We start from the raw sequence: 12,726 nt of genomic DNA on the forward strand, positions 1-12,726 counted from the left end.
CTCTGTATCTGAAATGCTGCCTACAGTGCCATATAACTGCCAAAACATAAATCACACGAAGAACATTTTGTCAAAGTACACAACCAAATGCGTTTTAAATAAGCCTGCCAAGAAGTATACAACATCTGAATTCATGTTTGTTTTTGTTTTTAACGCTATTAATGTAATACAGCCACAGCAGGCTTATGTTTAACTAGAGGCATTTATTATTTTTTCCTCATGACACTCTGAACAACTTTGGAGATGTTTTGTCTGTCTGCAATCTACCACCTTGCTTTATTGCCTCAGTGTGTGAAAGCTAAGAAAACCTCTTGAAATGAATTTTGAGAACCTGCTGTCGGGAACATCTTTAGAAATAGAGTTGCTTCCTTTGCTTCTCTGAGAGGGGAGCAGAAGTGCATTTCTAAACAGGCTTTGTTGATGAAAATGCCTTTGTTGTTGTTTGGAAAAGCATCCCCCGGCGAACGGGTGAACTTTCAGCCGTTTGATTTCAGTGTGAATCAGTACCAAAGATTTTCTTTTATTAAAGGTTGTTCTGACACCTTTTTGAAGCAGGAGTGTTTACACAGATACATCCAATATCAGTGTTAGAAATAATGACTTGGATACCGTAGTTCTGTTCCACCAGAATATTCCAGGTTATTGTGGGTGGGCATTCGAAATCATTAGGAGTTCAGTCCTTTATAACTCTCTGGTTATGATGCAACACGACAGAATTCTCTTTTTTTGTGTGTTAGTGCACAAATCTCAGAAGCCTTTCATGTCTTCACAGCTGTATGGTGAACTTCACATTGTTCTGATTAGTAAAAAGACACGTAAAAACCTTTTGTTACTTGTACCCCCTTAAGAGCTTACAGTGAGTCTCAATGTTCTGTGGTCTTCATTGCTGTAATGTCTTACTGACATTTGTTCTGTTACCAGAGTGCACTGATACATTTATCTAGTACTCAAGGACCTATTGAAGTTTATCTGTGCCCGGAGGAAAACGATGCTCTCAGTCCAATGAAAACCTATAGTCAGGACCACAATGGAAACATTTCCAAAACCATTTCCAAAGGTAAAATGATTACTTTCTAATACTAAAAGTCTTCCTTCATGCTTTATACAAGATTTATTTATTTGTTTATTTATTTTTACTTCTGCTAAATAGCTCTTATTTTTTGGCTTTAATCTTCAAAGAAGTGACAAGCTAAGGTATCCATTATCCACTATGTCGCTCCAATGTATATTCAGGGGAAAACATTTCCTCTCTCCATCAGGAGTTTAAAATAAGAGTCATGTTTGTACATGATATGGAGCTACGTAAGCAAAGTACGTGACACATTGGGGAAAAAAAGAATTGTTCCTACCGTGTTTTCAAACAGGGTAGCTGCAGCAGAGATCATTCTCAACACCAGGCAAAGATTTCAGTGTATTGGTATATAAAACTGTGCAGTGTCAACTGGTGACATCTGTTGCATAGAAGAGTTGCACTTGGGAGTACTTCAGGTTTGTGAGCTCCTGTGAAAAAGAAAGTCATCCTTCATTCATCTTATTCAGTAGTTGTTGAGATCTTGGATTTTTTATTTTGTTTATTAACTGGAAAAATCAGTGCTGATAGAAACCTGAGACTTTCTGAGAAGCCCTTTGTTAACATGTCAAAAACAAGCTACAAATTATCTGATCTTGAGGAAATTTTTTTGCTTAAATGATGTTTTATGATGGGCTTATGTGCAGTTGTTACTTTGTGTCATCCAGATCTAATAGTTCTAATGGGATTCAATTTATCAACTTTATTTTTTCTCCCCTTCTCCAGAAGTGGCTTCTGTTAACTCAGGACAAGGTGACTGCTCAGTAAATATGGCAACAATCTCTCCATTGGCTTCTCCAGCCAACCTACTACAGCAGACCGAGGACCAAATTCCCTCAAACTTTGAAGGACCATTTGTGAATTTGCTGCCTCCTCTGCTTCAGGAAGATTATTTGCTGAGCCTCGGGGATGAAGAAGGCATCAGTGATCTCTTTGATGCTTATGATTTAGAGAAACTTCCTTCGTTGGTGGATGAATTTATATACAGCTGATTCTCTTAAATGAAGTGCATATCTAATTCATGTTTTTTTTAATGGAATTGAACATGTCCATTCATTCTGTTGTCCCCTGCTTACCATGAAATAGCATTATCGAATAAACTAGGCTCTTGAACGCTGCTGATATTTTAATGAAATTCTCCCTAGAATACTATGAAAAGGTCTTCTCCTTGACCCTAAGCTCCAGTGCCTTGCGAGTCAGCAAGGGCAAGCAGGTGACCATAGAAGTTCTGTATTCACACTCCCCCAGTCTCTGCTTTCCTTGACAAGTGGGGTTAATGGAGAAGGGCTCAATGAACTGGCTTAGTCGCTAAGAACAATTTTATAATAGTATTTCAGGTCGTGCCTTCTGCAGAGAATGCATGTCTTCTGAGTGTCACAACATGGATTGTAACCGTAGTAAGCGTAACTATGAAGTAATGCAGAAGTGCGAATTGAGCTTCTTCAGCTACTTGTGGGAATGTTTAAATTGCTGTCATAATGCTCGTTTTGAGCAGCGTATAATGTCTCATTATGAGGTCAAATACTTACGTCCTTAAAAGCTTTTAATAAAGAAAATACACTGTAAATGTAGTGTATATCGCGAATATTGAAAAGTATGAAGTTCTGCCACTTCTCGTAGTAATCACAGATTTTTAATACTGCTTGTGTGTGTGTGTGTGTGTGCGTGTGAAAGTAGTTTGTGTTGGTTGGTTGTTCTTTTTTAAACTAGAACGAAGATGCACAGTTCGATTTCACTGCCCCCAGTGTGCATTAGAACTGGTACATAATTTTCTTGTGGTACTAAGTGGGGCTTTGCGTTAAGTGCCTACTAGAGATGCACTGTGGGTTTTCCCCTCTATGGAAAACACTTATGCCAAGCTTTGTTCAATATATCATATTTATCTCAGTGGGTTTGCTTCCTCTGCTTCCAGCTTTTTATAATTCTCTTCGCCAGCAAAATGGAACTATTTTTTTTTTCTTTTTCTTTCTTTTATTTTTTTTCTTTCCCAAAGTACATAACTGTAAGTACCACATCAACTGAATTGCATTTATTTTTGGAAGATCTTTGGTAGAATAGGATAATACCAATATTTATTTTTCTGAAAGTGAGAGGAATTCTAAGAAGTCTTACTTTTTTTTTTCTTTTTTTTTGAGTGTAAAGTATGTTGCCACGTTCTGGGCTAAATTAATGTCGATTAGATGATGCCCGTGTAATCCTTTTGTTTGCATTATTGTTGTGCTTATCTGACATATTCAGAAAATTAGTACTATTTGTACTGTAGTAGAATATTACCTACGCAGGTATTCTGGTACCATTGAGTTGCTGCTATGAAAGCTCACACACGAAAAGGCAAGAAGTCACAGTACTAAAAAGAAAACTATATGACTGTGTGAGTTTTGGAATATAACAAATGTATAAAGGGCAACACATAAAGAACTGTTAAACAGTGTTAAGTGTGTGTTTATATGTACAAACGTGTGCATAGATAATTCAGCAGTTGTATTTAAGTCTGATATATGTTTTGACTCACACTTTAGTTATCAAGCAGTTTTGTATAATAGATTTAACTTGTAAACACTGCCAGAATATTTTTTAGCTGGTTTGTAATTTTTTAAGAGTTTGGGTTTTTTTTTTTTTTTGTTTTGTTTTGTTTTGTTTTAGATGTGGATCTGTAAATAAAATTGTAGTAATTTAAAGTTTCCGTCTTGTGGAAGAGGAAAGTAAAAGTTGTGTGAGCATGAAGATTTGTGAGACAAAGGGGCACTTTTGAAGGGGGGAGAGAAAATGAAGACTAATGAAGACCATCTCTTTATGTACAAATTAAACACCTGTCCCAATGTGCGTGGGCTAAATACTAATCTAATTTAGCTTTGCATTGTATGCTAGTTTTAAAAAAAATTCTGTAAAATACTGTAAAAAAAAAAAAAAAGGAAAAAAACTACAACAACAACAAAAAAGCTTTTATGGCAAGTTTTGTAAATAGATTTATTAAAGGATGACCTGTTCTCTAGCTGTGATCTTACCACTTCAGATGGGTGTAATTTGAATAAATTTTGTATGGTAATGAATCAATAAAAAGGATTTTTTAAAGAGTTTAGATTTGTGTACTGCTTTTTAAAACCATTTCTGGTGCCTATCATGCTTATGAGTGGAAAACTAGCTGGTCATGTTGTTATTTATTAGTGCTTCTCATACTTATTGGGCATCAGCTATGTTTCAATTCTAATTGTTTTCATTATACTAACAAGTTATGGCTTATCTAAGTTATTATTTTTATTATTTAAACCAGAGTGAAATGAGGAAAAAAAAGATGCCAGACACACATAGTAGGAGATCCAGAAACTGGAATCCCATAGGCTCGCTCTCATCGATTTCCTCCCCCTAAATTATCGGACGCTTTTTGGACACTTCATAAAAGCCTGGCTATTCTAGGATTAAATAGCATGAAGGAAATGGTTGAGGATGTTAGCTTTCCTCCTGTTAATTTTCCAGAAGTCTCTTAATTGTAGCTTTGAAAAAAAAAAAAAAAAAAAGGAAGGAGTTCTATTTGTACTTATGAGTACTTATGAGTCACCTCCAACACTCTCATACACCCAGGTGCACATTTACAAACTTGTTTCCCCTTTCTGGTCCTGGTGCTGCACCTTTCTGGATGCATCATCAATAAAGCATTAAAAGACAGAAAATATCGGGATAATCAAATCACAGTAGCATGTATGTTTGCTTAAATGCTGAGTTTCTGAGCCAGTCATGTATTTTCTTCCTTGTGCACAAGGGGAAGGCAACAATTTTATCTCTTTATCTACCTACCTGTTCTCCAATCTCCATACCTATTAATACTGAGGAGATGATTACAGAGAAGATCTTCTGTTCATCTGAATTCCCAAGAAATAATAATAGGCCTAGAGGGCTGTTTTCTCTGTGCTCCGCTTACAGTAGTAATTACTATAAATATTCTCTTTCTCTCCTGTCACAGTTTCTTGACCCACTCTCGGTTTCTGTTGTACAGCTGCCATGAGCATTTTGTGATTTTTTCCCTGGTGTCTGCTTCTGATTGCTGTTTTTCTCATCATTTTCTCTCTTCTTGACTTTGCTTTCTGCATCTGCTTCATAAACCTGAGATGCACTTAAGCTGCAGGTAAAAAAAACAAATAACAACAAGAAAAACCAACTCAGTCGAAATATTTTTCTGCTGCCCTGAGCTAACACACTGTGCCTCAATGTTACTCAGCATGCAAATACTCATTTCAAGTAGGCATTACTGTGGTCTACGAGTGCTGAACTTCTTGGCTGCTGGTAATCAGGAAAAGGATTCTACAACATCTGTCAAAACTAGACTGACTGATAGGCAACACCACCACCCTTTACAGAGGAGTTAAATGCCCTTGAACCTACAATGAGGATTCCACCTAACAGGAAAAAAAGGGCATTGCTGTCAATTCCAAGTGGCACTGAGTGTTGTTGACACATGTGGGGCTAGATTCACCTGAACTGCAGGTGAAGAAAGAAATCTAATTTCTTGTATCTAACTTTAGAACTCAAATTTTCTTCCCTGCCTGCCTTCCTACCTACTCTGCTACCCAGAAGTGCACGTTAGTCATCAGATAATAAGCTTGTCACCAAAATTTGGGTCCTCAGTCAGCCAGCAGGCTGTTTCCTTTTCATATGGCTGTTAAGTGAGATCCTCTAGAGTGACTGAGGATTTTATCATCTGCTAACTGAAGGACAGTACTGGGTCTCATGCTGCCAGCTGCTGCCTCTTCAAGAGTAATTTTCCTAGGTAGATGTAGCAAAGCTTCCTTCTTGCAGTCATGTGCTTCCTTTGTCACCTGCTGAAGCATTACTACGGATCTCTGTGCAGCTTGGTAGTTTTTCATGAATTTGTTACAAAGCACTTCAGACTCATAAACTTCCATGTTGTGGCTACATCCTAGGTTGCAACAGGACTGTGCTGTGAAACTGCCTAATATTATGAATTCCTGACTGTTGGACAAAGAGTTCTGCTGTATCATGCTGAAACTGATCAGCGTGGCCTATTTATGTCACCAGGCATGGGACTTGCATAGAGCTGCTGTTACTGCTTCCTGGGAGCTGCTCTTGGACTTGCCCTTAACACATGCTGTTCTATCAGTCCTGGCCATCTGGAGATTTTGGGTAGGTCTCACAGGCTGTCTCTGTGCTCTGGTCCTCAAGTCAGCTATAAAACAGCGCTGATGTCTGCCTAGTTTTGTTTAACTGGAGGTAACACTCTCCTGGTCAGGTCACTGTGGGGTAGCACAGTGCTCCCAGAACAAAGTTTAATTCACTGCGTGCAAATGAAATAATAATAAAAAATGAACACAGGAAACTGAAAGGAGAAGAATATCATGAACCTAATAAGGAAGCAGCCGAAGTACTAATGTTGGCAACGTGTATACCTGTGCAGACAGGTATGGATGCATGTAGCTATGTATACAGTTTGACATATCAAGGACTACTTAGGCTGTACTATGAAGGGTGTCCAAAACAGATGAACGCACCTGATGTTTTTCCTCCATTCTGTTCTGGGTAAAAAATGCTGCAGAACCAGTGAATTGCAGCACACTGTCCCTCCCACTGACGCTACCTCTGAGATACTCCAGCACTTAAACAAGGAGCAATCAGAAAGGTGAGTGCACCCAAAGCTGTAACAATGGCCACGGTAGTTTTAATGGCACTCAGTCCTGCCTAGAATTGTCTGTTCTTAAAGGCTGGTTTAAATGAAGTACTTGTTTCTTACTGTCTCAGTTTTCCTCTTCAAATCTCTCCCATTCCTTTGTTTGTGTTGTTATCGTTGTGGTTGTTTATCTATGGTTATATATGGCTATACATATATATATTTATTTTTGGCTCGAGATTGTTGCCAGATAAGCATGACATAAAATAAGCACCTTTTTTTAAGGAAAAAGAGCAGGAGAGGAAGAGATATTCGTAGTGAGAAGCTGCCAAGTTTTATCTGCCAGGAGACCAATGGGCCTATTATGGAACACACTCGGGGCTTTCATCGCCTTTCCCTCTGGCCTGAGGGCGGCTGCAGCCCGCTCTCTGGAGGACTAACCAAAGATACCAACGGCTCCTTCTGAAGGGAGCAGCTTCTTGTTTAAAACACGGATGCAAGAATGATCCAAAGCAGGCTAGCCCAAAATAAAACAGAAACTTAAGGATGCGCTACAGGCAATTTTTTTGGGGGGTAGCTTTACAGCAAAGCTCCGTGTGGAGCAAGTTCGTCGGAACCCGGCTGCCTCGAGGGGACGCCTGCCTCGCTTCAGCCTCTCTCACGGCGCGGGGCACCCGCTTAGCCCTTGAAGTTCGGTTCGGGTGGAATCGCCTCCCACTCTCTCCTCTGAAGACCATACGAGGCAACAACTCCAACACCCACCACCCCAGCGCTGCCCTCTCGCTTTGCACTCTTTTGCCCGCTGCCGGCCGCCGTCGCGGCTCCGCCCCGCGCGCATGCGGATAACGGGGCGGCCCGGGCTACGATGGTGGCGTGTGTTTGAGGTGCTGTGCGTCAGGCGGAGGTGAGTGTTGTGCTGCCCGCAAACCCCTGCGGCCGCTGGCGATGGTAGCGGTCGGGAGGCATGGCCGGTGCGGCCTGCCCTTGCTCAGTGCCGGTGGGCTCGCTGCCAACCCTGTGGCGAGGAGGAACGGCCGGTCCCCTTAGTTCGCCCGGCGGCTCGCCCAGCACTGGGCCGGTTTGCGTTAGCAGCACCGTTTTTAACTCTCGTGTTAAGCGCGGGGATCGGCTCGGATCTGCACCCGAGGCATCTGTAGGTACGGAGGAGGCAGAGCAGGGCCCTCCGCCAGCGGGCTGGCGCTGCAGTAGCCGGGGGTGGATGGCGGGCTGTGCCGAGACACTCGGACTGCTTTTCATTTGTTACCGCTCTGCTTCTAAAGACTCACGTGAAGTCCAGTAGGTAACAGCTGGCAATGCAGGGGAAGGAGTGTATTAATTTTTTAACGATATTGATTCTTAATTTGGTCTTGGTGTGTTTCAGTAGTTGTTGGAATCTGTGCCTCTTTCTTGTCTACAGGGAAGAAAAAGGGGGGCAGGCTTTTGAGCAGGGTCTGTGGCATCGTAGCAAGGGGAAATGGCTACAAGCTCGGGGAGGGTGGGTTTAGATAAGGTACAAGGAAAACATTTTTTGCAGTGAGGGTGCTGAGGCACTGGAACGGGTTGCTGAGCGTTGGTGGTTGATGTCCCATCCACGGAGGCTTTCAGGGCGAGCCTGGATAAGGCCCTGGGCAACCTGGTCTGTCTGTGGTGTCCCTGTTCGTTGCAGGAGAGTTGGACTAGACGGCCTTCAGAGGTCCCTTGCAACTCTTAAGGTTTCTATGGTTCTGTAAGAGATTTCAGGCATACGTATGCAGATAGTGAAGGGAGCAGGTAATCTGCTCTAACAAAGCTCTGTATCTGTAATAATACTAAAATCTGTGAATGTCTTTAGCTAAGATGTACTGTTTGCCAAGCTCTCAAAGGAAGTAAGTTTATGACGTTGCGTTCTTGTCAGTCTGTCTCTTTCCCTCCTGTAATTCCACATGTTACCCTCTTGTTTGAAGACTTAGAAATCTGGAGTAAGAGAACCCAAAAGAACATAAGCACATGGGGCTAGAACAGAAACAGGGCTATAACGTTAGAATATCAGATGTAGTGCAAAGGGCAGGACAGGGAATGTGTGGCTCCTGCTCCAGTTTGTCAGTGGCTGTGCTGTGTCTTATCCTCTGCAGCTTTCTGGCAAGACAGAGCTGGAGAAAGACTGCTTCCTAGGGAGGAGGAGTGCTTAATCAACAGTGACTGCAACACATGGGGCTTTCTGTGCATGAGTTCTGCTCGTTTATGCTGTATCACTTTTTTTCCCCATCAGGATTATTGTCTGGAAGAGTTTACACCTTACTTAAAAAGGTATGAATTTTGATTGTGCTCTTTCTTTTATGGGCCATTGAAGTAAATCAAGCTTATTTTGTGAGCTGTTCCATTATACAGGTCTGTTTCTAGAAGAGAGAAGGGGGGGTGGGGGAAAGATCCAAGTAACCCAAACCTTTTTTCCTTCTCTGTTTAGTTAATTGTATTACATATAAGTATGAACTGTTAGTGATATAAATCAATGTAAGGGATGTCACCTTTTTTCCTCCTCTTTTAATAAGGTGGAACTTTGTAAGCTGGAGTGGGGATGGGTGTTTGTGTGGGGTTTGCCTGAGGGGAAGCTTTTATACGCTGGGATGAGGCAGTACCTGGGCAGTTATTGTATTTGTATTCTCATGTATTATGAAGATGTATTGAACTACTGTACATCTGTTTTCAGCACCCACATAAAAGGCCCACAGCAGTCTATGCTGCAGGCACACAACACTGTCTGCAGTTCTTCTCGAGTGAAGTATCTGTCACAGATAACAGGAGCTTGGTGTGTTGTGATTCCTGGTGTGTTTAAGAACACTAGTATCCTGCGTATCTGATGACAGAGAAGCTGCAGGCTTTTTGAATTAGAAGATATAGATTAAAAAAAACCAAGCAAATAATTTCCCCCCAAAACGAGAAGTGAGTTTTTGTAGCTTTCTCCCTGCCTGAAGGATCTCGGGAGAAGACAGCATCAGAAAATAACTTGGGATAATTGATTGCCTTTGTGTGCTGAATGCCCTTTGCATGTATGCTGTATTTCAGATATATGCTAGGGCCTGGCTTTGTGTTCAAATGCTTGCTAATGACAGTCTAATCTAATGTTTCTCAGAGATGCCTGCTGCCTGTGATTCAGTGCTTGAAGATATTGAAGATATTGTGTCAGCACAAGATTTGAAGCCCCATGATTTGCGATTTGTAAGAAAGAATGTTTTTCCAAAAGTGCGGAAACGAAGTTCACAACAAAGAGCTCAGATAGACGATGATCCTCCGTATGACAGGTAGGTTCTACCATTAGGTCTGTCTTGCTTGTTTCTTCACTGTCAAATCATAAGGTGGAAGTTCCTTTTATCTCAAAATATAAAATCTGAATACCTTACAAAAATAAATATTGTTTGTAAAATGTTGCAGTAACGAACAATAAACTCCTAAGCAAATATCTTTCCCTAGGTTTTTCAATAGAGATCACTCTTGGATCGGAGCAGTCCCAGGGCTGTGTACGGGCTGGTCACTGAGATCAACCCTGCAGAGAAGGACTTGGATGTCCTGGTGAATGAAATGCTGGACGTGAGCCAGCAGTGTGCACTTGCAGTATGGAAGGCTAACTGCATGCTGAACTACATCAGAAGAGCGGTAGCCAGCAGAGAGAGGGAGGTGATTGCACAAGAAAGATATAGGGCTCTGGGAACATGCCCAAAGGAGGTCCAAAGGGGGCTGGGATACCTCTCCTATGGAGGAAGGCTGAGGGATTTGACTTTGTTTAGCTTGGAGAAGAGAAGGCTCTGAGGAGACCTCATTTTGGCCTTCCAGTACTGCAAGAGTGCTCATAAGAAGGAAGGAGACTGACTTTTTGCACAGTGTGATAGTGATAGGATGGGTGTAATGGTTTTAAACTAAAATAAGGAAAATTTAAATTAGATATTAGGAAAAAATCTTTATTTAGAGGGTGGGGAGGTACTGGAACAGCTTATTTAGTGAAGCTGTGATTGCCCCATCTCTGGAAGCTTTTGCAGCCAGGTTGGTTAGGGCCCTGGGCAGCCTGATCTAGTGAGTGACAGCTCTGTCTGTAGCAGGGGTATAGAACTAGATGATCTTTAAGGTTCCTTTCAACCTAAGCTTTCCTATGATCCTTTATGATGGAGGTATTGATTATGGAGGTATTGATTAATGAAGTAATCAGGATGGAGGAAAAAAATGTGTTTTGTTAATTGAGTGTTACTGGAAAAATAGTCTGCTTCATTTTAATTATCTAAATTGTTCTGAACAGCTCAGCTTTTCAGTCCTGAAATAGTCTTTTGACATCTAGAATGGGAAATATACTCAAAATTATGAGAATGATGACAAACTGATGCCTAACAAGTCAGAATGAGATGAAATTTATTAGCTACTCACTGCAATGAGGTTGTACAGAAATATATTGGCAATTGCTGAGAGGTGGTTGTTGCAGTTGTTGCATTTATTGTCTGTGATCCCTGTTTTTTAAGGGGAAGGATGTTGTAAAACTAAATCTATTTGTTTTTAATTAAAACCAGGTAAAAGAAAAACAACAAAACCACAGAAATTCTTAAAGGTGTTTTCTGTTTTGCTTCGTGGATTTTTTGCTTGAATATAGGATTCCTATTTGGTTATGAAACTTGATTTAGCTGCAGACAATCTAATAATGTTGTCATATGTGTGAAATTTCCCATCATTCTACTTTTATCTTGTAAGAGTAGTTGGAAACTTGCATGGTACCTGAAGTGAAAGAACCTGCTTGTGAACTCACTTGTATGGGAAGATATACCTTTAGAGCAGTTAAATGTTCAAGTCCCAGTTGCAAAGCATGTTCCTTCTTTATCTGATCCACGGAGAAAATTGCAAAATCTAAACTAACCTGCGTCACACAACCTTGCATGTTGTTTCCTTCTGTTTAAAAGTAAAAACCATTCCCTGCCTCCTTCCCCTCCAAAAACAAACAAACAAAAAAAACTGTCAACCCAAAAAGGAAAAAAAACAAAAACACCAATCAAACCAACCCTTAAAAAACAAACTAATAGCAAAACCAAAGCAAAGTGTTTGTGGTCATTGACATGGCACTGGGAGCTGTTGCTCAGGTTTGCTCTCGGACTGGCTTAGAGTCCTGACATAGGTCAGTGGTTTCTCTGTTCTGAAGAAGACAGACAAGAATCATTACAGAGCGTTCACTTAAGTGAGACAGTCAAGGATTTAGCCTTAATGCTTCTAGGAGATTTCACCACTGTTTGGGAACTGTGAGGTACTTGTATGCGTCAGTAGTGCTTCAAGTGCTTTTTGACTTTTGAGGTTGTTTGCTTGTCCCAAGATAGGCTTGGATGGTCAGTTTTGCCTTTAAAAGTCCAGGCTTTAGTCTGGGAAGAGAGGAGCAATCTGTGGAAGGAATGAAGACAAATCTCAAATTGTACTTTGTTGAAAACTTCAGATGTGTCCAGAAGAAATACTTCTCTTGTTCTTTTTTTAAAAAAATAAAAAATCTTGCATCCATTCTGTGGTTAACAGCTTATTCAAGCTCATATTTAAAAAACAACAACAAAAAACACCCACACATTGAGAATTCTAACTGGCACTCTTGTGGTTTGGCCCTGGCCCGCAGTGGGTGGTACTTACCCACCCAGCTGCTTTCTTATCCTTTCCCAGCAAACTGAGGGTGAGAATCAGAAGAGCAAAAGCAAGAGAATGTATGGTTTGAGGTGAAGCTGGTTTAATAAGGAAAGGTGATGGGGAGGTGTGGAGTCTTCCACAGAAGGCTGATGCCCAGACAGTGTCAGAACAGTGGTTAATTTGGGAAGATCAGCTTCTCAGGTTTTGTTTGCCGATTATGATGTCATATGGTATGGAAATCTCCAGTCTACTTGCAGTGAAATGCACGGTGGGAAGCAGAAGCCTTTGATGCTGGGCGAACACTGTTCAGTTGTAGCAAAAACGCAAATGTGTAATCAACATGTTGTAGTCATACATCCAGGGCATGGCACCACATGGGTTACTATGAAAAAAGTTAATTCTATCCCAGTCAGATGCAGTGTTCTAT

General features: G+C 41.0%; 2 protein-coding genes across 4 annotated transcripts in view; both read left to right on the forward strand.

The window, feature by feature from the left end:
• The window catches only part of E2F3 (E2F transcription factor 3), a 43,318-nt gene extending 39,177 nt beyond the window's left edge, over nucleotides 1-4,141 (forward strand). For both annotated transcript variants that reach the window (XM_072328917.1, XM_072328918.1), the window contains exons 6-7: nucleotides 922-1,057; nucleotides 1,796-4,141. In XM_072328917.1, the coding sequence (XP_072185018.1) occupies nucleotides 922-1,057; nucleotides 1,796-2,061 (402 nt within the window). In that variant the 3' untranslated portion in view covers nucleotides 2,062-4,141. The remainder of the gene's footprint in view (nucleotides 1-921; nucleotides 1,058-1,795) is intronic.
• A 3,361-nt stretch (nucleotides 4,142-7,502) lies between these two features.
• Nucleotides 7,503-12,726, forward strand: part of CDKAL1 (CDKAL1 threonylcarbamoyladenosine tRNA methylthiotransferase) — a 344,063-nt gene continuing 338,839 nt past the window's right edge. The window contains exons 1-3 of one of the 2 annotated variants that reach the window (XM_072328453.1): nucleotides 7,503-7,590; nucleotides 8,935-8,972; nucleotides 9,796-9,964. In XM_072328453.1, the coding sequence (XP_072184554.1) occupies nucleotides 9,798-9,964 (167 nt within the window). In that variant the 5' untranslated portion in view covers nucleotides 7,503-7,590; nucleotides 8,935-8,972; nucleotides 9,796-9,797. Of the gene's footprint in view, nucleotides 7,591-8,797; nucleotides 8,973-9,795; nucleotides 9,965-12,726 lie in introns of both variants that reach the window. The other variant, XM_072328454.1, reaches the window with a different exon arrangement.

Source organism: Excalfactoria chinensis, chromosome 2, assembly GCF_039878825.1.
Source record: "Excalfactoria chinensis isolate bCotChi1 chromosome 2, bCotChi1.hap2, whole genome shotgun sequence".
In the NCBI taxonomy this organism is placed as follows: Eukaryota; Metazoa; Chordata; class Aves; order Galliformes; family Phasianidae; genus Excalfactoria; species Excalfactoria chinensis.